Genomic DNA, 24,774 nt, shown 5'->3' on the forward strand with positions numbered 1-24,774 from the left:
CCTAGAACGACTGATCAGCCGATACCATGTCAGCTTGGGTAGGTTATAAGTCTAAAAATCTATCAATTCCCTCCCTTATACCGGCGTGGAGACCGTGTTGACCACATAATTCACTTATTCCTCCTGGCAACAACCTATCCTGCAACTTCGCACACTTCAACTCCCGATCACTTCCAATAGGTTCCGATTGGGCCGCAACCGGGTTTTGATCGGGTTATAGCAGGGCCTTGACAGGACCAACAGGACCTCACACAGCCAGGCTCAGTCGAAAGCCATTCGCAAGTCATGGTCGAAGGTCTAGTAACGTCCCATATCTCACAACTTTCATATTTATGATACATCGAGAGGAGGCAAGATATCTCTCTTCAAGATCCCTAACACAAACAGTCCAACTTTTACGCCTTCTATCTCTCAGTCCTCTATCTCACACATATTCGAATTAAGCCAAGAGGAACCTGGCAACCATGGATGAAGAAGGATTCCTCGGCGGACAGAATCCACTGTCTCTCCTTCTCCGACCTCCTACAAACGAGCATAGAGAGCCTGGACTACAGGTGGCTCTGTGGGGCCCCAAGAAGATCGAGCAGGCTGCTGAGCCAGAGACCTTGGCTTGGGTGGTGGACCATGAACAGAACCACACCGGGCGAGTGTGGGCCAAGGAGCCTGTGAGGCAGGAGCTCAAGGACAAGTATGGCGTAGGCTCTCTACTAGAGGACCCCGACAGCTTTCATGGCACCTTCGTGAACGGTAGGCCTCTGAAGCAAGTGAGCATCACCATTCACCCCTGTCTTGGAGACTCCCGCCCGAAGCGGCTTTTCCGGGTGGTCCATTCAGACCAGCCCTTCAACGGCGTATGCGCGCGAAACTACCCCCAGGTGTTTAACCCGGTGCTGTTCCAGATTCAGTTCCAAAAGCACATGATATGGCAATGGAGAGGACAGAGTCCTTTTATGTCTACCACCATCAATTTCAACAAGGCCGTATGGAAATGCGTAGGGTATGAGAAGCGCAACCGACCAAACATCAAGATCTTGGTCATTGACACATCGGCACCCGGCTGGGACTCCAGACGGCAGATTTGGGACGCGACGAAGCTCGAACTATCATTCAACGTTACTGTCAACCACACCTGCCTCGGTGACTATTTGGTTACACACTCGATTCCGTTGCACCGCGTCAAGGTAATCGATTGGGAGGGCCTCAAGGAGGACCGAATCCAGTATGGCAGCATCACAGAGCCTGAAGAGGGTTGGCTACAGTATGAGCGCAACAAGGAAGCCACCCGGCAAGCAGTAGAGCCGGATGACCAGGCAGCGCCTCGTGACAATGATGATAACGATGATGACAAAAACGGTGACACAGAGCAGGCAAGCAAGGGTTCAAAGAGAAAGCGAGATGGCGAAGACGGCGAAGACGAGGATGAAGCTCCTCGACGACAGGGAAAACGGGCCAGGGGTTTCGCGCCGCTCAAGGAGCGAGATATGCATGGCGACGCTTCATAAGAAGGGAAGGCTACAACGTTCCTCCGGGCTTTGAATACCTACGAGGAGCTGGGCTCAGCTGTTACGGGGACATAAAGAGTTGCAACGACGACATGGAACGATGGCTATGATGCAGAAATGGTCTCTGCGAGGAAACGGGTGTGATATTAAGGTTATCTGGCTCTCTGGTGGGACACTGATAGTCTCACTTCGGCAGAGAAGAAGCTTGCAGCAATGGGTTATGATTCTTCCTATCATGGAACGAGAAAGAATCTGAGGTTGAAGTACCCCTATCCTTCTACTTATGGGATGGAATAGATGATGCGACTGAATTAGCAATTTTCGAGAATTATCCATTAGATCAATCATAGACCACATACCAACCCGTTTCTGCATCATATGTTCCCAGATTCTCGTAGCGATCTCGGGCTCCTCGAGATCAAAGCCAAATATTGTATTTCGAGGACCCCGAGCCACTCCTCAAGTCTATTGCATATCCATTTCTTCGCCAGTACACGTATTACACTGTTAAATTTGACCACGAGACTACAAATATAGTGATTCCTTGACTATGGTCACGAGTAGAATTGAAATACATACAAAGTACCTACACATGTCAATCTGTTACTCCTACCACAAGAGGCTGGTTCCCTCGGCCAAGTCACTTGAACCTTTGCCCACAACGAAGAGGATGATCGATCGGGCCCTTCTTCAACACCGCGTCAGCAATGGGGAACTCATGGAGACGGCTTAACAGCTGTAAGCCGAAGCCTCGATTCTTATTGGTATTTCGGTAATACGTAAGTTAAGACTGGACGAGTGCTGTCGGGTCGTTTTGTATTGAGGCGATTACCCCTGAGCCCTGAGCCCTGAGACCTGAGCCCGCCTGAGCCCATGATCCACCATCAGAAGACAGCGAAGGTCCTTGCGGGCGTTAGCCAAAACCGCATGCGACCTTTGCGAACCCAATTTACCCCCTGTATTCCACTGCGGGGTCCCCCGTGGATGCTCGACATCGACCCCTCCACGTCAATCAATCGCTAGAGTAGCTGCAGGAGGACATGGTGAACAGAGGGCAGTCGAGTAAGATTTCCATGACCTTTCAGACAGAATCCAAGATCGAGGCGCGAGCTGGGGGCAGTTTTTGAAATCTCGTAAGCCGAATGAGGATCATCTGACGACGAGATTAAGCCATTCCACAATTTAGACGGAAATATTGGTCGAAGCTCCGGGCCTACTGCACAGTACCTAGGTAGTAGTTCAGTTGCGTCGGTTGATTAGCGTACCCAAGACAGGGAGCTTTGGTTCAATGTTCTGTCGCCGCCGCTGCAGCAGCAGCTGCATTTGCGTTGCCGCACTTTGAAACACCCCTGCCACATTTGGATTGGACCCTTTGTCTGAACACCCTCCCCTACCTACCTACTTCAGGTACATACATTACTTGCTGTCCACCTGGTCAAGCCGAGACGACGAAACAAACAGCATCTACAATTGTCTCCTTCTTCTAATTCTGTCATTCTTTTTCTCCCGTACTATTTTCAATTCTATCCCTGAATCGCAACACTCTCATATCTATCTATCAATCTTGCATTTTTTTCTTTCCTTTTCGCATTTACTAGCCCAGAAGATCAGTAAACATGGCCGAAGCAGCTGCCCCCGAAGTTGCCCCTGTCCCCGAGGCCGCCGCACCCAAAGCAGACGCTGTCCCTAAGGCAGATGACGCCCCGAAGGCAGACGACGCCCCCAAGGCAGACGATGCCCCAAAAGCTAAAGCTAAAGCAGCCGCCAAGCAGTCGTATTCGACCGACCCGGCCCTGTACATCTACACCTCGCTTACCGCCGGCTCGAGCCACATCGTCACGGCCACCTCGCGCCTTGAGACCATTCTGCGCGCCAACCGCGTGCCCTTCAAGGCCCTCGATATGGCCACCGACGAGAAGGCCCGCATGCTCTGGGGCCGCCGCGCCGGCAAAGATGCGAACGGTCGTGTGCGCAAGCTGCCCGGTCTGGTGCAGATGGGCATGATTCTAGGGGTATGCATGAGCCTACAACAAGCCCCAAGGGGGGAAGAACTGATAAAAAAGAGACGAGCTGACAAGGAGTTATTTCAAATCTACAGGACCTAGTCGAGATCGAGGAGTGGAACGAGTACGGCGAGCTCAAGCAGCACGTCAAGATCTACTACGACGAGTTCACGATACCCGCCAAGGGCGCCGAGCCGCCGCCGAACCCGCTCAAGAAGAAGGCGTCCAACCCCGCCAAGAAGGCGACAGGACCGGCCGCAGCTGCCGCCGCGGCAGGTGCCGCCGCCGCCGCCTCGGCAGCAAAGAACATCCCCGCGGCACCACCCATGCCCGAGAAGAAGGTCGCGGCGGCCACCGCGAAGAAGGCGGGCGAGGGCACCAAGAAGGCAGGCGCCGGCGGCTCTACCGAGTTGCCCGTCCGCAGCATCGCCGAGGAGGCGGCTTCGAAGGCGAAGCAGGTGCGCCTGGACAGCTTGCGGGCCAAGGTCCATGGAGCCAAGAAGGAGGCCGACAGCAGCAGCAGCAGCAGTGACAAGGCCAAGAAGGAAGCCAGCAGCACCAGCAGCACCAGTGGCGATAAGACCAAGAAGGAAGCGGCCAGCACCAGCGGCGACAAGACCAAGAAGGAGGAGACGCCGACGAAGAAGAAGACCACAGTGAAAGCCACCACAGTAAAGGCCAAGACGACGACGACGAAGTCATCATTATCAACGACGAAAAAGGCTAGCACGGCGACGGCCAGCACAGCCTCGTCCTCCGCGAAGACGACAACCCCCGCGAAGACGACATCCGCCTCAAAGACGACAACCACCGTGAAGGCGACACCCGCCGCGAAGGCAACACCGAAGGCGGGCTCGCGGTCGCCGCCGACGGAGAAGGCTGACGAAGCCCCGGCCAACATTGCCGAGACAGTCGCAGCCGGTGAGAAAACCGAGGAAACCGAGAAAACCGAAGCCAAGCCCGAGGTGTCTACTTCCGAGTCCTCCGCGGAGACATCGGGATCGGATGAGAAGGAAGAGTCCGAGGACAAAAAAGAGGAGAAGAAAGAGGATAAGAAGGACGACGATGAGACAAAAGAGGAAGCCAAATAAGCAAATAATTAAAGGGGATATCAGGCATGGCAAGGGAAAATCACGGGTTCTAGGCCTTTGATTTGGGGATACTATTATAGGGAGACGACAAATGTTTGTCGCAGGTTTGGGTTGATAGGGTTGTACGATGTGTAGAATATGCAAGCCCGCTGTCCAGGTAGCAGTCGCGGTATCAGTCGAATGGATATACCCATCTCATCATCATCATTCTTTTCTCGTCGCTAAATGGCCGAGGCTTGCCTCTCTGATCTATACTACATTTTCGAGTAATAATAATAGCCCACGAAACACTTCTCCTCGCAGAGAAGTTGTTCTCGTACTTGTATATATATATGTATATATAGCATACTGATTTTAGTACAAGCCATCATCATCGCTGGCTCTCCCCTCCTGGAATTTGGCGACAGCCTTGCCCTTTCCCTTGGACCTGTTGGACCGGTTAGATCTGTTGGAACCCTTGGAACGAATGGAGCCCTTGGATCGGATGGAGGCATTGCTATTGCCGGCTCCTCCGTTGGCCGGCCCCGTCCCACTATCATAACTTTCGTATCCATCATCTCCTTCGTCCCCGTCGCCCGCGCCCGCAACAGCTTTACCTTTACCCTTGCCCGAACTGGCAATGGATCTCCCCCTTGCTCTTGATACTGCTGCCGCTGGACTTGGCCCGCAGCGGGAACTGCTTCTCGCCCGTATACGAGGCCGTCGGGGTAGGCACGTCTTCTTGGCCTTGCTGCTGCTGCTGCTGCTGTTTGTCGCGGACGCCTTCAAACGTGGCCCGGACCCTCTCGTAGTGCTGCAGCTCGCCGGCGCTGACACTGGGGATGAGCTCGCGGTCGGCGTCGAGGAAGTCCTGCTCCGTGACCATGACAGCGATGTCCTCGGGCGTGGCGTGGTGGTCAAAGTAGTTGGCCGTCGAGATGGGGTGCTTGGTGGCCGGGTCCGCGTTGAGGGCGCGGATCTTGGCGTCGACGGACGAGGCCTGCCGCGTCACCGCCTTGAGCATGGCGTCGCTGCAGAGCGCGTAGAAGTCGGCGCCCGTGTAGGTGAAGGGCAGCTTCTCCGCGACGGAAGCGAGGGAGACGGACGGGTGCAGCGTGAACCTATTTGGTTGGATTGTTATGTTAGCATTTGTCCCTTCGTATTTTTGTAAAGCAAATTGAACAATGGGAGGTAGAGTAGATAATACTGACTTCCTTGTGAGCGCTTCCATAATGGTTAGCTGCTTGTCATGGGTATCGGAAACGCCCAGGTAGAGCATCTTGTCGAACCGGCCGGGGCGTAGCAGGGCTTGGTCGAGCAGATCGGGACGGTTGGTTGCTCCGATAACGAAGACACCACCTCCACCATCATCGCCGCCCGACATGCCATCCAGTTCGGCGAGCAACTGGGATACGATTCTGTCCATGACTCCACCACTGTCGCCTTGATTACCGCGCTTGGGCGCGACGGAATCAAGTTCGTCAAAGAACACCACACAAGGACGGGCATCCCGAGCGCGTTGGAATACGCGGCGGACGTTTGCCTCGGATTCTCCAATGTACATGTTCAGCAGTTCCGGGCCCTTGACGCTGAAGAAGTTCAGGCTGTACTCCGTAGCGATGGCCTTGGCGAGCAGGGTTTTTCCCGTGCCAGGAGGCCCATAGAACAGAATACCAGAGCGCTTCTTCATTCCCTTGGCGAAGAGTTCGGGCCGTTCCAGAGGCAACTGGATGGTCTCCTGAACTGCATCCTTCACGTTATTCAAACCACCGACATCGTCCCACGTGACGTTGGGGATCTTAGGAGCACCTATCGCGTCGGCGAAGTTCTTGCGCGCCGCATCCACCGCGATGTCAAAATCGGCCTTGGTTAGGCACCGCGCAGATGATCCACCTGCTACTTGTATATCTCGGACTGATAAAGCGTGCTCGCCTTTATGGGCACGTTTAGTTAGAGATTCAAGCCGGGCTTCGCGCGCAACAAGAGCCCGCCCAACCACATCAACCAAATCACCGGCGACCAATGCGGCTGTCTTGATAGCAACACCACCAAGCTCGAACTCGGGTGCCAAAGGTATGCCCTGACTGTCGATAATGCTCCGCAGGATACCTTCACGCTCACCTTCGTCGGGGGCACCCATTTCCATTTCATGAGTAAATAGACCGCGAACACCATCCGGGATTTTGTCAACATCCGTGGTGGTTGCAATAAGGACTCGGGCTTCAGAGAGGATTTCCTTCATTGCCGTCACCATGCGGTCAGCAGTGAGCGCTTCGAGGTGGCGGATGAGCAAAGCACAGTTGGCCGGACCACAACTCATGGCACGATCAGCTCGTGCTTTCAGGAATCCTTCGGTCTTCACGTCGCCTCCACCGCTGCCTCCTTCATTGAGGATGTCGTACGCATCGACGCAGAATGTATGTAGCCCAATGTCCGAACAAGCATCCGTCGCTAGAGTTGCTTTTCCAATACCCCGCTGCGTCGACAAGAGCAGAACTGCAACAGGGGGCATCTTGAGGTGAATTGCCCGCTTACTAGTCGCAGCTGCTATGAGCTCACGCAACCTTCTCCTGAGAGGAGGAACGAAGCGCTTCGTCTGTTCTGGCAATGTCAACGCGGTGGGACTTGACCCGGGATTGGGGGTCTCTTCTAAGCCCAGATAATGCCGCCAGCTGCTCTCTTTCGTGCCCGGAATGGAGCTAGTGACAGCGCCAGATTGGGCAATCTGTGTTGTAGACGTGTCGATGCAGGCAATGCCACCCCATAAGTCTTCTTCGTCCTCGTCCTCGCCATTCTCCAGCTTTTGCCGTGCGATATGGCCAACACGAAGCCATGCAACACCATCGGGTTTTGAGCTAGCCGATCCGGACTTGTCTGAGGCTGTTAGACTGAGCAAATCGTCGACGCTTGTACCATCGCCAACCCCTGGTGCATCCTGGAGGGTCCGTCCCAGCTGAGTGTCTATGGGAATAGCTATGAGGTCACCCGTTTTGACAACTCTTGTGCGTCGCGCAAAGTGATCTTTCAGGCCACTCAGAATAACTGATTGCAATGCTCGCTCAGATGACAGTGGAGTACGTATTTGCTGAAGCGTCACTTCCCGGGCGTAGGGTGGGCGTGATGAGCCGGTAATCTTCGCTTGGCCCGGTCTCGGGGGGTACGCCCACCGCTTAAGGGGTGAGAGTCTTACATAGGGCGTACTATCCAAGTTTGCCACCAATATAGGCGAGAGATAGGCGCCAGGACTGGCGGGTTGTGGTACTTGAGAATCAAAGAAGGAATGCCTTCGGCCACCATGGTCGTGTTTCGAGGTAGGTATCCTTGTCATGGGTCGACGCGAATAGCCCTCTGGGAGGCCATAAATCTTGGCTGGCCGCCACGTTGCTTCTGCCGAATCATTTTGCACTAAGCTGCCTAAGCCAAAGAGGCCCAGTCCATTTGCTGGAGGCTCCTCACACGCTTCAATACGAACCCAGTCTCCAGAGAAGCAACCAATCCTGGTGAGGGAATTGATGTCCACGTATACACGCGCTTCTTCATCGTCGTCGCTTCCTGGTTTGGGATGGAGCAGATCCGAAGGAATTTCCGTGACAAGACCATGCGTCTTAAAAAGGCGCCCCTTTGGACGATATGGTCGAGCTGTAGTTGCAGTGAAACTAGAGAACACCGACCCAGGTGTATGGATGCCATTCGTCTTTCTTCCGCGGCCTATGGTCATGGGAGTTCCTGGTTGCATAGTCGCCACACCGCTGACAGCCGTGGTGGGTAGAGTAGGCGCTTGTAAGGAGATAATGTCGTCCATCGAGTCATCCGACAACTCGGCTTCATTTTCGACATCAGACCCCTCGGTTTCCGTTTCTGTAATGGAGTCTGCTGCTTCTGTGGCGATGCCGGTCCTTTCGCCATCTTCAGCCGCCGAATAAAACTGATCGTTGCCAGTGTCGTCCCCATCATCCTGCGCATTTCCATTAAGGGCCCGTGAAGAGGTGGAGGAATCTCGGTCTTGCTTGGAGGTATGACCACGGGTCAAGATGATTTTCGTGTCCGGGCCCAATACGCCTTGCGCAACTGGCTCGCATAGCATGACCTTTCCGGGCGTCGAGGGGACATGGGTGACAGGATGGGGCGGCAGTGGCAGAGGGAATAGGTCGCCATTGTGGACAACTCTCAGCGTACTCAATCCCGCGCGAAGTGCAGTTGCAAGATGCTCCCCTGGCTTGTCGGGTGCCGACTCTCTTCTTCCTCTTGCAGCAGGGTGCTCCCTAAAGAATGTACCCTCTCCGTTCTCCAAGCGCCTGGCTAAGCCACCCTCGAGACTAACAAACACGGCGTCCAGTTCCAATGCAAGCACATCTAGGACCAGCACCTCGATACCATGTCTACTATGGCTGGACAGTTTCGACGGGGCTATCTGTTGAAGGGCGGTGGCGAAATTTTGCAGGGCAAGAGAGGAAGGGGCGAACTGGATCGTAGAATGCGCCAGATCATTGGACTTCAGGACGGGTACGATGGTCCAATTCGTCTCCGCGGGAGTTGCGTTCGGCGACCATGGTGCGATGGCCAGATGATGTATGTCGGGATCTTGGCTCGGGATCTGCTCACTGTTCTGCTCTATTGCATTGACACCACATTAGACTAAATCCATGGCAAAGAGTGTCTACTAGGTCCCCGTTCGTATCGGGATGTTCACTAACCATCAAGCAAATGGGGGAACAAGTCTGCGAAGAGGTCGTCCGACACTATACCAACATCGCCCTTGACTTGCTCATCCAGCACCAGCCTCGCAGCTATGGAGGGCTTGTCCTGCCTTCTTCTCCTCCGTCGCTTTTTTGAGAGAGCGAGCGGGTGGTCGTTCGCGGTCATGATTGTCGAACGCCGGTCGACGACGCGGCCTCAGATTAACGCCGGAACAGTTTCGCCAGGATCAACTGGAGAGCCCGAAGTCATGAGGAAAGAGGACGACTAGGGCCTGGCAATGCAGAGGATTGGGATTACTAGTGATGCATTAGTTTATTATGCGAAGTTGCGCGGTCGAGTTGCGCGTGAGTATAGGCAGATCCAACAGAATGTTGTCGAGCTTCCACACGTTGCTATCGCGACTATCTCCAACTGGCCCGCTCGGCATTCCTTCCTGCCCAAGGTACAAGTAAGTTTTGGCCGAGGCACTGGCAGCACATGGTCAGGGAGCCGGGGCGGTGGCCTCTGAGCTCGTAGTGGGGCCTGTCGGTTCAGCTTCCAGGCGGTCACCGACTGCCAGGCGGCTCAACCGTCCCTTGGAAAAGAAAAGGCGTCTGTGCGAGCACGCCCATGGGTTTTCTCTGGGCCGCTCCCAGAATCCCATCTAACCTTACTCATGCTCTACACCGTAATTCCAACGGCCCGACGACACCTGAGGAACATCGTTGTTGTCGTCGAGGCACTCTTCCGGCCCTTTCTGCAGGCCCGAAGACAACGAAGCTGTGCATGCCCCGACGTGTCGTGCCTTAGTCTTACGTTCTCCAGGCGTCGAACCAGAGTCGTCCGTTGCAGTGTATCCATACACCGACTATATCCTGTGATCGATCGACTGCAATTACGACCTGATAGAAGACACAATTCGGCAACTTTGGGTAGAAACGCCATCTTACGAGGATGAGCATTGCAAAGAAAACCATGTGTAAGAGCTTCCAGTAAGATATCCCGTCTTCCAGGCTAGCCAGACCCCCCCAGGTACAAGGCCGGGGTGGAGAGAGTCAGTGGCATGGTTCCTGTCTCCCTAGAAATGTCTTTGATTTTTACTCAAATGGTATACTTGTGCATACGGAGTACGTGTACTCAACCACACCTAGGCTTTTGCGATATTGTTATTCGGTGTAACTGATCTGCTTGCCCTCCCTGTATTGGAGAGCCGTCCATGTGTGCAAACCCCCATTTTCTTGTGAGACCCCTTTCGCCCGCACCGTTGAACTAACTGGCCGCCAGAAATGCTTCTGGCAAAGTATGGGACTGGCCAGAGCTAGCACGAGAACCCATCAATCAATTGATACATTCCTCCTATTTGCTTGGAATGGGAAGTATATGTACGTAAGCAAGTACATGTGTATGTAGCCACTCAAGCATACCTACTCTAGAAAGGTAACAGCTCGATGCTATCTTCTTCTCTGAGTAAGTACATGCAGTTATTTCATCTGTTGATGTTTATTAAGATGGTGAAACTGGTTACATGTAGCAAGGAGCGTTGTCAACGTCCCTACATGTTGTACAGCATAAGCCCGTGAGCGGAAGCACATGTCAAATTACCACCAGAGCCAGTGTTTGTGATCCGTCGCCAGAGTGGCTCGAGTGGGTCAGCCCCCCCGAGATGGACAGCAGTGGTCAGAAGCCTACAAGCCTGCAAGCCTACTGGCCAGACAGGTCGTCCCCCCTCTCGCTACGGCTGCTAGACTTATGTGTTTTCCATTAGTACGCGACTGTGGAAGTCCAGGGGAATGCTCCTCCTATTTTATAGTGCGTACCTACCTACATAGGTATGCAGGCAGTGTGGCCGCAGGTATGGATACCAGACACCAGAGGGGAGGATCGCAAACCCTCCATGTCGCAACAATCAAGGCCTATCTCCCACTTCAAACATCGAGCTGAGAGCAGTAGATTGCCTATAACTCTGTGCCTATCCGCCGGACATGGATGAGGCCTTCAGAAGTGCCGTGCCAGTAGCGGATGTGACGTCAAGGGCCGGTGCATAAACGCCTTCTGGAGGCGGTTCTTGGCACAGGATCTTGTTTTGATCCACTGAAACTTCCAAGTCGCCAGTCGCAGATTTAAAATTGTCTCTCATCTGCCCAATCCGATCTAATGGAACGCTCCTCCTTTTCGGGCTAGGACTACCTACGGACTCGAACCTCTGTTGTATGTAACCTGGGACCTGGACAACAATAAGAAGGGAATCCTTCAGTCCATTTCTCGATTACATTGGAGTCTACGGGAGGGTGCACACACGTCCAGAGCCGAGTCCAAGTCCTTTTTTCATGAGCGCATAAACGCACAAGAACTGTATCCTTGGTTTTTCTCTCTTTTTTTTCTCCTTCGCCCGCCAACGTCTGACTATCGGGTTATGGTCCCCCCACGAGTCAAGGGGTTGATATAAAGCGGTCTGAAGGTCTGGACTCTGGACCCTATGCAGTGGTCGTCCCATTCTCTTAAGATTTCTTCCTGTCCCCGACCTTAACCCATCTAGAATAAGGTTCCCGTTCCCGCACCCGCTGTCGATCTCTCCGACGCATTTTTTATATATACTTTCCTTTTCTTCATCCCACCTCCCGCTGTGCCAATCGACCGAGACAACGTTAGATACTGCATAATACATAGACTGTACGGGACAGCAGCGAAAGCGGCCGGCCCGTCATGAAGGCCTCCGCCGAGAATATGCAAGCCGGCGGCTCGCAGCCAGCAGGGGCTGACCACGTTCAGGCTGCTATTCAGTTTACACACCAAGCCGAGAAGCTGTCGCTCCAACCTCACAATGCTGAACACCCGGAGAACATTGCTGTCAACGCCCAGTTTATCACACCCCAAGATGCCGTGGTTGTCACCGCCGACGGAAACCGACTCCCAGGACCACCACTTCAAGAGGCCGTCAAGTTGAACGAGCTCAAGGACGACTTGGACAGCAACCATTCGACAGACGACATTAAATCTATAGAACGAGCCACCCACGACAGTGCAGACCAAGGCAGAGATGCTACTGGCCCAACTGAGGTGGAGTTGGAGGCGCAGGCCAACAGCGCCTCTATGCAAAAAGCAAACGATGGTTCTCTGCAGAGGACTATGCCTCCATCGCATACGAACCCGCTATTCCCGCCTTTGCCACTATACGGCCCATCATCGGTGTTTCGAGAGGTGCAATGCATGACCTTCCGGGTCTCCTCGTTCTTCCTGAGCACCGGATTTCTGGGGGTAGTCGTACTGGGTGCCCTCTTCACCAGCATTCCCCCTTTGTTCTACCGGACATGGATGCGATTGACGCTCCGAAACCCCGATGCGCGACGACCCTTCTACGAGGAAGAAGTGCGAAGAAAGAAAGCGAGGCAAGAAATGGACCGAGCTTGGAAGCGCAGAAAGACTCAAGATAAGATCAGTCCCGACAAAGAAGCGCCTGTAGCGAACGACGGTTTTGTGCCCACCGAAGGCGGCCCCGACCCTATAATCTGCGATGTTGGCTATTACGCTCGACGGGTCGGTTTGGACATGGAAGAGTTTCAGGTTCAAACCGAGGATGGCTTCATAATAGACCTTTGGCATATTTACGATCCGAAAGAACACACAAAACTAGACGAGAAGGACAGAACCTTCCGTGGGCCCAACCTGTTCACCGGGGAGACCAAGAAGAGACCAGAGACGCCAGGGCAGAAGCGCAAGTTTCCTGTCCTTTTGCTGCACGGGCTCATGCAGAGCTCGGGTGCGTATTGTGTCAACGACGAAGACTCGCTGGCTTTCTATCTGTGCAAGTCGGGCTACGACGTGTGGCTGGGAAACAACCGCTGCGGTTTCAAGCCGAAGCATGTTTCCCTGGAGTACGCCGACCCACGCATGTGGTGTTGGAACATCCGCCAAATGGGAGTCTTCGACCTGGCGGCGCTGACCTCGCGAGTGCTCTATGAAACGGGTTTCGAGAAGCTCGGTTTGATATGCCATTCTCAGGGCACGACGCAGACGTTTGTTGCACTCGCCAAAGAGCAGCGCCCGGAACTGGGAGAGAAAATCTCCGTCTTCTGCGCACTGGCGCCAGCCACTCACGCTGGTCCGCTGATCGGAAAGGCATACTTCAAATTTATGAGGGTCATCTCACCCGCCATGTTCCGCGTGGTATTCGGCATACATGCATTCATCCCCTTGATGATGACCATGCATGGTGTAGTGCCTGCACGCATCTACGGCTGGCTGGGCTACAAGGTCTTTTCGTTTCTATTCGACTGGGCGGACACCCGGTGGGATCGAGCCTTGAAGAACCGCATGTTTCAGTTTGCCCCTGTCTACGTCAGTGCAGAGTCGATGCGATGGTGGCTCGGACGGGAGTGCTTCGCGAAGCACAAGTGCATCTTGTCGACAAAGGAGGACTTGCATGCCGAGGAGCGTGAAGACGCAGAGACGGATGGACCGCTGGCCAATCCCACCGAGATGGAAGACTCGGGTCTCCTCCAGAGGCTACGCAGCCGCTTCACCTCTCGGTCTCGTTCGCACTCGCACCCGCACGAACACCACCACAAGCGCCTGCCGAAGGGCGCAACGGCATGGTATAACGAGCAGGCCCCGCCGATGGCTCTGTGGGTGGCTGGCAACGACGATCTCGTCGACGGCTCCAAGCTGATTCGCCGCTTCGAGCGCGGTCGCGAGCCGCACGTGCAGATTGTTCACCAGAAAACGATTGTGGAGTACGAGCATCTAGATGTCATCTGGGCAATGGATGCCGTCGACCAAGTCTTCTCCGAGGTGCGCGAGGTGCTGTGGAAGACGTGCAACGTGCGGGAGCAGTGTCGCGTGCCCAAGGGCTGCGAAACGGTGGAGGCGTGGACGCCCAAGATGATTGACCCGGCCGCGATGGACGCGGACCAGTCGAGCAGCGACTCGTCGTCTGAATACACTTCTAAATAGACGAGGAAGTGAGTAACGAAGGCCACACGAGGTTATGAAAAGAAGAGCTGGATGGGGGCACTGGCTGGTGCAAATATATACCCTGGGTTTAACCTACCCACAGAGACACGCACATACATACATCATACATATACGTCAAGGCGCTTACTTGGATAGACAAGTTGGACATAATGATAATCAAGACCATGAACCTTTTTGACTGCTCTGGCCATGTACCTGAAAACTTGACGATGGGCATTACAATTACCTAAGGACTCGGCCAGCAACGGGGACAGGCATGACTCGCGACTAGGCGATTCGGTCCATTCTGGCATATCCCATTGGTTGGCTGCCTGGCTGTGACGGACTAAAGTGATCTTTCAACTAACTCAAACCAGATTCTCCATCTGGGGTAAATAAGAAATTAGATTCCCCAGCTTTAGCGGCTCTTGGCCTGCAAATGACGTTGTGGGCTGTCTCGCGGGTTTCTTGTCCGGCAGCCGGCAGGGGGGAAAAAGAAAAGCATGCATTCCATCCATCATCATATATACACTTACATGAAGCTTTTATTATATCAAAATAGAAACAGACGAATTAATTGTTGTAATACGGGCGTATAGATGGGAAGAAAGGCGAGAGAACAATAGAGCATGTAGGTGTAGGGAGGTCTGTACTGCAAAGCGATGACACTCGATGGACTCGTCGGACTTTAGGTGCAACTAGACCGACGCCATCCATACTCGAAAGGAGCGAGCGAGGAAGGAGCCGAGATAGGACTTGGTCACCTGCGCACCCGCACTCAGCCAACGAGGTTCTTAAAGCCGAACTATTGATTGATTGGCACGTCCTTGGAACCCCCAGCGAACAGGTACGGAGTATATGGGGTTTGGTTAGTTAGGTAGTTGGACAATGCAGTGCCCAAGCCCGTCTTGATGGCATAAACAGCGCACGCGTAAGTAGGTAGGTACCTACTTACTGTGACAAACTTTCCCTCTTTGGGCAGCTAAAGTTGGCCCTGGGAAGTATGTAAGTAAGCAGTCGCCAATCAGCCAACAGCGCAGTAACTGCCGGGGGAAGGAAGCATTCACCTCTTTTTTTCCTCATCCACTCCTGCCTACGTAAGTGCATAATACGTATTAATTTGTCCCGAGGTCCCTCGGGCTGTCGGTGTAAGAATAAACTGGTTCCCTTTTATTTTGATCTTCTTCTCGCACCCTCTGGCAAACCCCAAGCTGCGCTCCCTTCCTTGCTCATCCGCCGGGGACGACTGCTCTAGTAGAGATATATATCCGGTCCATCAAGGGACAAGGAGCAAGAAAAAGGTGGCTCTCAGCGACGCACCCTTACCTGATACCAACAACAATGGTCTTCAAATCCAGTCATGCCGATTTGGCAATCCCCGAGGTTGACATCTGGACACTCTTGTTTGAGAGGCACGAGAAGGAATGGAAGGATGATAAAGGTGATAGCAATACGCAGTGGCCATAACCCCGCTGGTAGCCGAGCTCGACATGGAATCCAGCTAACACCACCAACAACATTACAGAACTCTTCATCGATGGCGAGACTGGCTCTGCCTACAACTTCACCCAGCTCAAGAGCACTGCCTTAAACTTTGGCAAGGGCCTCAAGTCGCAATGGAACTGGAAGAAGGGTGACGTGCTCGGCATATTTTCGCCCAACAGTATCGACTATGCCCCGGTAGTCTTTGGCACGCTCTGGGCCGGCGGTGTCTGCTCAACAGCCAATCCCACCTACACCGTCAAGGAACTGGCATTCCAGATGAAGGACTCCAGAGTGAAGGGCATTGCCACACAGCTGGCCATGCTTCCCACGGCGCTGAAGGCCGCTCAGCAGATCGGCATACCCGAGGACCGTATCATCCTGATAGGCCACGATAGGGATCCCAGCGGCAAACACCAGCATTTCACCCAGCTGAAAAGCACGAGCTTGCTGAGCTTATCCTACCAAACTCGCGTCGATCCCAAGAAGGATCTCGCTTTCCTGGTCTATAGCTCTGGCACGACTGGTCTTCCGAAGGGCGTCATGCTCTCGCACACGAATATCGTGGCCAACGTGCTTCAGTTCTCTTCGGCCGAGAAGCGGAGTGGGTTGCACTGCATGGGCGGCCAGGACGGGAAAGGAGACAAGCAGCTGGCCGTTCTGCCTTTCTACCACGTCTACGTGAGTACATCGAAATTCCCGGCCACTACATTTATCACAAAAGCTAAGACAATTTGCAGGGACTGACGTGTATCCTGCACGCCACCGTCTGGGATGGCTATCAGGCCATTGCATTGCCAAAATTTGAACTCGAGAAAGCCTGCAAATTGATACAGGACTACCAGGTCACATTTGCTTATGTCCCGCCACCCATCATCCTGGGCTTTGCAAAGCATCCCATCGTTGACAAGTACGACCTGTCCAGCCTCAAATGGCTCAACTCCGGAGCAGCACCTCTGACCAAGGAGCTGGTGGATGCCGTGTGGGAACGGTTGACCATTCCCACGAAACAAGGCTACGGTCTATCAGAAACGGCGCCCGTTACCCATATGCAGTCTGTCCTGGAGTGGGCCAAGTTTAAGGGCTCAGTTGGTCCTTTGATGGCTAATATGGAGGCGAAAGTAGTTGATCTTGACGGGAAGGAGTTATCAGTTGGTGAAGTAAGTTCTAAATTTGTGCCACTGCTCCTGCCAGTTGGTATCTAACTGTATTCCTTTGTAGGACGGCGAGATTTGGGTGAGGGGACCCAACGTCTTCCAGGGCTACCTGAACAGACCCGAACTGGCCAAGGACACGTTCAGCGAGTGTGGCTTCTTCAAGACGGGTGACATTGGCCATTCTGATGCCAAGGGGAACTTCTACATCACTGATCGACTGAAGGAGTTGATCAAGTACAGTAAGTCCAGGCCTAACGACCTATACCAGTACCTCACTGGCAGGACACCGCTAACACCGTTCTTCTTTACCAGAGGGCTTTCAGGTTGCTCCGGCAGAGCTGGAAGGTATCCTCCTTGGACACAGCGAAATCGCTGACGCTTGCGTTATTCCTGCTTTCGACAGAGAGAGATCCGAGGAGGTCCCGCGTGCTTATCTTGTTATGAAAGAGGGAGTGCCGCGGACTGACGAGAAGGCCAAGGAGCTGATTGACTGGGTCGCTAGTAAGGTAGCGCCGCACAAGCAGCTCCGCGGTGGTATCAGGTTCATCGATGAAGTGCCCAAGAACCCGAGTGGGAAGATTTTGAGGAGAGTGCTCAAGGAGCAGGCAAAGAAAGAAGACCGAGTGGAAGGACCCAAGCTGTAAGGAGAGGACTTGTTGCGAATACCCGCTCTAGGGTGCGCAATTGTTTTGTTATCCTGTTATACAGTCTATCTCTTGGGTGATTGTAGCTATATAGTCCCAATAAAGGAATCATCGTCTGCACCCCCACAAACATTTAATCTACATCTATATACACTCAGCTGAGTGGCTGATTTTGGTGTATGCTTTAAGAAAAGCATCCCTCTTTAAACATGTGGTTTACCCACATCCATGTCTGCGAGATGGCGAGACTGGTGGTAATCTTGCAACCATTGAACGCTCTCAACATACAAACGACGCTATGTTGCCTCCATTACAACTTCTCGGACTCCTCCAACAACTTTTCCACGCTGAAGTTGCCGTCGCCGCGGGCGAACGCCTCGAGCAGCTTCCGCTTCTCGCCGGTGCCGTGCAGGGCCTCGACGCCGTAGAACTTCTGCAGGAGCATGACGAGCCACTGGGCGTCGGCGACGGTGGCGCCGCGGCCCTCGACGACGTGGCCGGCCATGAGGACGGCGCCCTGGTCGCGGGCGAGGTCGGCGTCCCAGTAGTGGGTGACGGAGGTGTGCGGCTGGGCCCACTCGCCGCGGGCCTTGTACTCGGCGAGCTGGGTGAAGAGGACGGTGGCGGTCTGGGAGGGCGCGTCGAACACCCACTGCAGGAAGTGCATCTCGGCGCCGACCTCGGCGCCGCGCGGCACGGGCAGGACGAAGTTGGGGTACCGCCGCGCCGCGTGCTCGAAGGCGCGGTACGTGGGCGAGGGCAGCACGGCGCAGAGCGAGGTCGGCTGGGCGGCGTGGCGGAGGCGCCAGATGGCGGTTAGTTCTTTGAGGGGCAGTTCGCGCGCTTTATCGAGGTCGAGGATCTCGGAGAGGGTTTTGATGGAGGCGCCGCTGGAGGAGGAGGAGGATTTCGGACTAGGTGGCGGCGTGGGAGGGGCGGCTTCGGTCTGTGTGTGTTGTTTGGGTGGTGGTGGTTGTTGTTGGGGCGCCGCCTCGTCGGCGAGCAGGGCGTCGAGGCCCGGTATCGAGACGCCGTCCTTCTTGCGCACCTCGTGGATCTTGTCGGCGTACGCGGCCTTGAGCTGCTCGACGTCCTGCAGCCCCTCCTCTTTGGCCTTGCGGTCCAGCTTCTCCCTGTACTTCTCCGTTACGCTGCGCGAGATCTGCGACGTGGCCAGGAAGCGCGCGTCTTGGAACCGCACGTCGTGGACTTGCGCCCAGCGTCGCTGCTGGTAGGCGGGGCGCACCGTCCGCAGTTGGCGGCCGAGGAGGTTGCGCAGCATCGGGGTGCGGAGTGTGGCCATGGTTGCCAGCAGGAGAGCGACGGAAGGCGGAAATGGGACAGAAGGGAATCGGCTTCAGTCTTGGGCGGACACCAAGCTGAGATGGCAAAGAATCAAATAGAGGGTGCCGTGTGGGCGACTGAATGTCGTTGCTACGAATCAGTTAGTTACAGGAAACTGAGGGTCCGTTTCTTCAGATTTCTAGGCTATCGGAGGAGCCAAGACCTCAAATGACGGAATTAGCGGCGCCCTCTGCGGAAACTGTACCTGATGCGGACAGCCCTCAGTATCCCAGGACCTTCGCATACGCCTGCATCCTCAACCCGATAGTAGTGTACGTAGGCTCGAGTTGTACGTGGGAGTGAACTGTTATACTAATTGACCTCACAATGAATGGTTGCTGCGATAAAATTTTCGTTGTGATTGTAGCAAATGTTGGTCGGGACGATGCATGCAGTTGTCTCAATAACATAGCACCATAGGGATCGAGTCAGAATGTGTGTGTACTTCATCAAGGCATGTGTATTTTTGTGAGCCTATCTAAAATATCTCGCATGCGTCCTTCTTTGGGACGTGCAAGATAGACCCAATCCGTCGTTCCGTACCTCCCATCATGATCATCAAAGTTTTCATTATGTCTCTAAGTCATTCATCATGCCAGGAGTGAAATGCCACCATGCCCCAACCCATTGCTACCCAAGAGAAAGCTTACAGCTTCTGCATGGCAGCAATATCGGTGGACTGCACGTAGTCCTCGAACTCCTGGATCTCCTCCTCGAGCTCGGTCGTGGAGACCTTCTCGTCCTCAATGACCATGTTGATCTGAAGCTTCTTGATACCGAAGCCGACGGGGACCAGCTTGGAGCCACCCCAAACCAGACCGTCCTTCTCGATACCTCGCACAGCGGCCTCCAGAGCAGCCATGTCGGTCTCATCGTCTGTACACATCGTTAGCATCGTGTCTTCTCGTCAGGGCGAGGTTTTATTTTCACATACCCCAGGGCTTGACGTCCAGGGTGACGATGGACTTGGCAGCGACCTTAGGCTTGGCAGCCTTCTTCTCGCGGTAGGCAGCGAGACGCTCCTCACGGACGCGGACGGTCTCTGGGTCCTCCTCTTCCTCGTCGTCGCTGCCGAACAGGTCGACGTCATCGTCGTCGTCCTCCTCGGCCTTCTCGGGGGCCTTGGCGGGGTTCACGGTGAGGTCAGACTCCTCGGGGCCGTAGGCAGTGTAGGGCTTGGAGGCATCACCGGACAGAGTGGCGAACTCGTCCTCGAAGGTGGCGATGTGCTTGTACCAGCGAGCAGCGTTGGGGTACTTGGCGGCATCAGGAGCAGCCGACAGGGCCTTGAAGGTGGCAACATCAGCCTGCGAGGGAGTGTGGCTTTGGGACAGGTTAGTGTCGCTCTACAAGACGAATGGATGGCTTTATAGGGAAAAAAGCAGAAGAAATAAAATCAGAGGTGCACAAAGTGCTTGTGCCTGTCGCCATGCGCAGGGTCTTAAGCTGCTCTGAAACACGGACCAAGGTTCTCATCATGTAAAGGGATTTTTGTTTTTGGTTGCAAAGGGATATGCGCCAGGCTTGGGTAGAGGTTTTCGCACTCGCGATGACCACGTTCCGCCGGCTCCAAAAAAGGGATTTTCGCGTGCTCGTAACGCAAGGATGACTTACCCAACGATGTAGGATCGGGTCTGCACCCAGCTGTTCAGCGTGGCGAGGCCCTGATGGTAGAGTCAGTTTCTCTCTCTCTTGTGTCTCTTGCGGCTAGGCAGATTGACTGCTCGGCTCCCCATCAACCCGTCAAGGTGAGGGGAGATGAGTAGAAGATGACTTGCGACGTACAGCATCAGTAAGAAGGTCGAGGAAACCCATTTTGACTTATTTTCGTGGTAGAGAAGAGAAAATCACGAGTGGAAGGAAAGGAAGCTCGTGGGAAGGGGTATCAGAAAAAGGTGAAGAAGAGACGTGGGAGGGAAGAAGTATCAAATAGTCGGTTGGGCAGAAGAGACCAAAGAGAGAGAGGATCGAAGTTTTCCTATGGCGGGGTCAATTCAGAGGATTTTTCTTTTGGGTAGGGGAAAATGGGCACTTGGACCCTCAAGGTGGAGCCTCCGCCAAATTGCTCTGGCACCAGCCAATAGTGTGCACCAGCCACCCGCCTAACCACAGGTATCACCTTTTTTTTTTTGTAGGTACCTTTGATGTTAGGCCTCCTCATGCCTTGGGAGCCTTGGGACCTGGGCTGCTGGGACCCTAGCGGGCATGCAGCCAGCCCCGAACCCCTCACTTCTTCCTTCTGGGTTCTGGGGCGGGCGGTTCGCTCTTGGGCACTCAAGTCAAGTCAAGCTCCCACATGTGCAGACTGCAGTCGCAGTGAGCTTGAGGCGACCGCAGCCGATAAGATAAGGACCGGACCCAGAAAGTCTAGACTCCCGCCCGTGCCAAGAATGACGGCACCCGATTCTGGAAGCAGCTCGAATAAGCTGTCGCCAAAGCTTCCGAAGCTCCAGAGGCGATACCGGAATATGTATATGAGCGTCGCGTAGTTCCTCTCTTTTTGTTTTGAAGGTCCCCTGGTTTTGGATTTCCTGGAAGTCTGGAAAAACACTCCCTCCATAAAACAATTTACAGCCATTCAATTGCATTACGTTCTACTCTGAACCATGTTGGCGCGGAGGCAAGTCCTCGCTTCCTCGAGGCGGGTTGTCGATGCTTCATCTCGGGGCATCGCCCGTCTAAGTTCACAACCTTCCATATACTCTAGGGCTGCGCTCGTAGCCACAGCCAGAACTTTCGCCCAGCCAAGCCTGTCCCATACGACAATACGGAATTATGCAAACGGCCGACCGCATCCACCGGGTGGCACTCACCGCATGAACCTCGGCGGCGAGCCCGAAAAGCCGGCTTTGGAACAATACGGAATTGACCTAACGGCAAAAGCCAAGGACGGCAAGTTGGATCCCGTGATCGGCCGGGACTCGGAAATACAGCGGACTATTCAGATTCTCTCGCGCCGGACCAAGAACAACCCAGTGTTAATTGGCAATGCGGGTACCGGCAAGACGGCCGTCTTGGAAGGCCTGGCTTTGCGCATAGCAAGGGGAGATGTCCCAGAAAGCATTGAAAACAAAAGAGTCATCTCACTGGACTTGGGATCACTCATTGCTGGCGCCAAATTTCGAGGCGACTTCGAGGAGCGTCTGAAAAAGGTCCTGACCGAAGTCCAGCAAGCAAACGGGGAGGTCATTCTCTTCATCGATGAGCTGCACATCCTTCTTGGCCTAGGAAAGGCCGAGGGCTCCATCGATGCCTCCAACCTTCTCAAGCCGGCCCTGTCGAGAGGCGAACTGCAGTGCTGTGGCGCGACCACCCTGGCCGAATATCGGCTCATTGAGAAGGATGTCGCACTAGCAAGACGCTTCCAGCCTATCCTAGTAAACGAGCCGACTGTTGAGGATACCATCAGTATTCTCCGAGGCATCAAAGACAAATATGAAGTGCATCATGGCGTTCGAATCACCGATGGCGCCCTTGTGGCCGCTGCCACTTACTCAAACCGATACATTACCGATCGCTTTTTACCCGACAAAGCCATTGATTTGATGGATGAAGCGGCTTCCTCTCTCCGTCTCCAGCAGGAGAGTAAGCCTGAGGATATCATGCGCCTTGACCAGAAAATCATGACCATCCAGATCGAACTAGAGAGCCTGAGGAAAGAGAAGGATGTTGCCAGTCGCGAGCGTCGGGAGAAACTCGAGGCCGACCTCAAAAAGTTCCAGGATGAGGAACGGGTCCTGACCGAGAGGTGGGAGAAAGAACGGGGTGAAATCGATTCTCTCAAGCAAGTCCAGGCGAATCTGGACAAGGCAAGAATCGAACTGGAGCAGGCTCAACGGGAAGGAAAGTTTGGCCGTGCATCAGAGCTGAGGTTTGGGGTTATTCCCAACTTGGAGCAGAAGCTCCCGAAAGAGGGCGAGGAGCCATCTGCCGCGCTCGGTAGCGATACGCTCATTCACGACTCCGTGACTGCGGATGACATAGCCAATGTGGTTTCGCGAGTAACTGGCATTCCGGTCACCAAACTCACATCTGGCCATATCGAAAAGCTTGTGCACATGGAGGACGCCCTGCGCGAGTCCGTTCGTGGTCAAGACGAAGCGCTCAAGGCGGTGGCGGACGCGGTGCGCATGCAACGAGCTGGCCTCAGTGGCGACAACCGGCCTCTTGCGTCCTTCTTTTTCCTGGGCCCGACCGGTGTCGGCAAGACAGAGCTCTGCAAGAAGCTGGCCAACTTCCTCTTCTCTACCGAGCAAGCAGTCGTGCGGTTCGACATGAGCGAATTCCAGGAAAAGCACACCATCTCAAGACTTATCGGTGCACCGTCCGGCTATGTTGGGTATGATGATGCCGGACAACTTACAGAAGCTGTGCGACGCAAGCCATACGCCGTCCTCTTGTTCGACGAATTCGAAAAGGCACACCGGGATATCTCGGCCCTGCTTTTGCAGGTGCTTGATGAGGGATACCTAACCGATGCGCAAGGTCATAAGGTTGATTTCAGGAATACCATCATTGTTCTTACCTCGAATCTTGGTGCAGACATCTTGGTTGGTGCCAATCCTGATTTCCCCTACAAGGAGACACCCACTGGTGAAGTCGACCCCGATGTGCGCAAAGCTGTTCTGGACGTTGTCGGTGCCACTTATCCCCCCGAGTTCCTTAATCGAATCGACTCTTTCATCGTTTTCAAGCGACTTGCACTGGAGGCACTCAGGGATATCGTCGATATCCGTCTGAAAGAGCTTCAAGGCCGCCTTGACGATCGCCGTATCACACTCAATGTTGACGGCAAGGTTCGAGATTGGCTTGCTGAGAGGGGCTACGATCCCAAATTCGGTGCCCGTCCACTCAACCGCCTCATTACTACAGAGATTGGCAATGGCCTAGCAGACAAGATCATCCGGGGACAGCTCAAGCGGGGAGAGACTGCTACGGTTCGCATCAAAGAAGACAACAGCGGGCTGGAGGTCTATGCAGAGGAGACTGCTGAGACCTCCGAGTAGACTGCCAATCGTTGGGGTTACTGTATAAAATTGTACTCTGCAATATGGGAAACTGGCGTTAACGGGTTCAAAATGTAACATACAAGGGGTTATGACATGTAAACTATGGGATCGGAGTTGTCTATACTGGCATCTGTAAAGAGCGGATAGTTAAGAGGGATTATGGAGTAGGCAACTCACATCATGTACATGTTTTACGACTTACGCTACTCAGCAAATTGTAAATAGCACACTACTCAATGGAAATGCAGCACTGCCTGCAATACAGACAATGTGGGGTTGGGTTCATCCATGGTTTATTGTCCTATCAAGAAAGATAACTGTCAGGGGTGAAAATCGACCCACTCTCTCATCTGGCCATGAGAAAATGCTGGGGGTCGTATGCTCTCCCGGAAAGCATTCTTCATTCTTCTCATTTCGCTTCGTTCGGCACGGGCATGTAGTCCCTGCGTTGCCCCTGACTCGGCCGCTATGTTGACGTTCCATTTGTCGACCAAAAGAAGTTCGCTGTTACGGGCCCCATGAGACCCTGAAAGACTGTATGTGATACAGGGCATATATGCCGTGTCGCTAGAATAAAATGAAAAGAGTCGCTGTGGTAGGTAGAAATCAGTCGCTGGTGAAGGAAACAAGTCTTACTGTACAGGTGGTGTGTAAAGGTGTGCCAGAGTAGAGAGAATGGGAACGAGGCCGTGGTGTGCCGTGGGTCAGGTTATGTTGACCATCCCGATCGATGTGCTCTCTCCGCGGTGTGACTCTACGTCTCAAAGCTAGAAGGTTGTCGATGGCCCCGTCTCTCCCAAAACGCAAGCATGGTAGAGATGTGGGTGACTGCTACGAAGTAATGGTAGTATGCCTGTCTTGGTCCTGAAGGATAGGACAGGGTTTTGGTTTAACTTGTGCCCCTTGTAGCATGCATTGGAGACGGGTTGTAGAATT

The 24,774-nt window shown here is 54.0% G+C and overlaps 8 protein-coding genes across 8 annotated transcripts; 5 read left to right on the forward strand and 3 right to left on the reverse strand.

Annotated features, from left to right (window-relative positions):
• Positions 1 to 464: 464 nt before the first annotated feature.
• On the forward strand, positions 465 to 1,502 carry PG997_004798 (uncharacterized protein; the record flags this gene model as incomplete). Its single annotated transcript, XM_066809113.1, has 1 exon — positions 465 to 1,502. One exon carries the CDS (start codon positions 465 to 467, stop codon positions 1,500 to 1,502), a length of 1,038 nt encoding a protein of 345 aa, XP_066672731.1.
• A 1,616-nt stretch (positions 1,503 to 3,118) lies between these two features.
• On the forward strand, positions 3,119 to 4,596 carry PG997_004799 (uncharacterized protein; the record flags this gene model as incomplete). Its single annotated transcript, XM_066809114.1, has 2 exons — positions 3,119 to 3,514; positions 3,601 to 4,596. 2 exons carry the CDS (start codon positions 3,119 to 3,121, stop codon positions 4,594 to 4,596), a joined length of 1,392 nt encoding a protein of 463 aa, XP_066672732.1.
• Positions 4,597 to 4,950: 354 nt separating this feature from the next.
• PG997_004800 (P-loop containing nucleoside triphosphate hydrolase protein) lies at positions 4,951 to 9,438 on the reverse strand (the record flags this gene model as incomplete). The annotated part of the gene is made up of 3 exons (XM_066809115.1): positions 4,951 to 5,128; positions 5,199 to 9,186; positions 9,270 to 9,438. 3 exons carry the CDS (start codon positions 9,436 to 9,438, stop codon positions 4,951 to 4,953), a joined length of 4,335 nt encoding a protein of 1,444 aa, XP_066672733.1.
• A 2,517-nt stretch (positions 9,439 to 11,955) lies between these two features.
• PG997_004801 (uncharacterized protein) lies at positions 11,956 to 14,202 on the forward strand (the record flags this gene model as incomplete). The annotated part of the gene is made up of 1 exon (XM_066809116.1): positions 11,956 to 14,202. The coding sequence occupies one exon, from the start codon at positions 11,956 to 11,958 to the stop codon at positions 14,200 to 14,202; it is 2,247 nt and encodes a 748-aa protein (XP_066672734.1).
• Positions 14,203 to 15,543: 1,341 nt separating this feature from the next.
• Positions 15,544 to 17,485, forward strand: PG997_004802 (uncharacterized protein; the record flags this gene model as incomplete). Its single annotated transcript, XM_066809117.1, has 5 exons — positions 15,544 to 15,643; positions 15,728 to 16,365; positions 16,425 to 16,844; positions 16,906 to 17,080; positions 17,154 to 17,485. The coding sequence occupies 5 exons, from the start codon at positions 15,544 to 15,546 to the stop codon at positions 17,483 to 17,485; spliced, it is 1,665 nt and encodes a 554-aa protein (XP_066672735.1).
• Positions 17,486 to 17,795: 310 nt separating this feature from the next.
• PG997_004803 (ATP11 protein) lies at positions 17,796 to 18,788 on the reverse strand (the record flags this gene model as incomplete). Its single annotated transcript, XM_066809118.1, has 1 exon — positions 17,796 to 18,788. One exon carries the CDS (start codon positions 18,786 to 18,788, stop codon positions 17,796 to 17,798), a length of 993 nt encoding a protein of 330 aa, XP_066672736.1.
• Positions 18,789 to 19,475: 687 nt separating this feature from the next.
• Positions 19,476 to 20,644, reverse strand: PG997_004804 (uncharacterized protein; the record flags this gene model as incomplete). The annotated part of the gene is made up of 4 exons (XM_066809119.1): positions 19,476 to 19,705; positions 19,764 to 20,152; positions 20,444 to 20,493; positions 20,615 to 20,644. 4 exons carry the CDS (start codon positions 20,642 to 20,644, stop codon positions 19,476 to 19,478), a joined length of 699 nt encoding a protein of 232 aa, XP_066672737.1.
• Positions 20,645 to 21,435: 791 nt separating this feature from the next.
• On the forward strand, positions 21,436 to 23,835 carry PG997_004805 (uncharacterized protein; the record flags this gene model as incomplete). Its single annotated transcript, XM_066809120.1, has 1 exon — positions 21,436 to 23,835. One exon carries the CDS (start codon positions 21,436 to 21,438, stop codon positions 23,833 to 23,835), a length of 2,400 nt encoding a protein of 799 aa, XP_066672738.1.
• Between the last annotated feature and the right edge of the window lie 939 nt (positions 23,836 to 24,774).

The sequence above is a fragment of the Apiospora hydei genome (assembly GCF_038363865.1).
Source record: "Apiospora hydei strain CBS 114990 chromosome Unknown utg000004l_segment0_segment0, whole genome shotgun sequence".
NCBI lineage: Eukaryota > Fungi > Ascomycota > Sordariomycetes > Amphisphaeriales > Apiosporaceae > Apiospora > Apiospora hydei.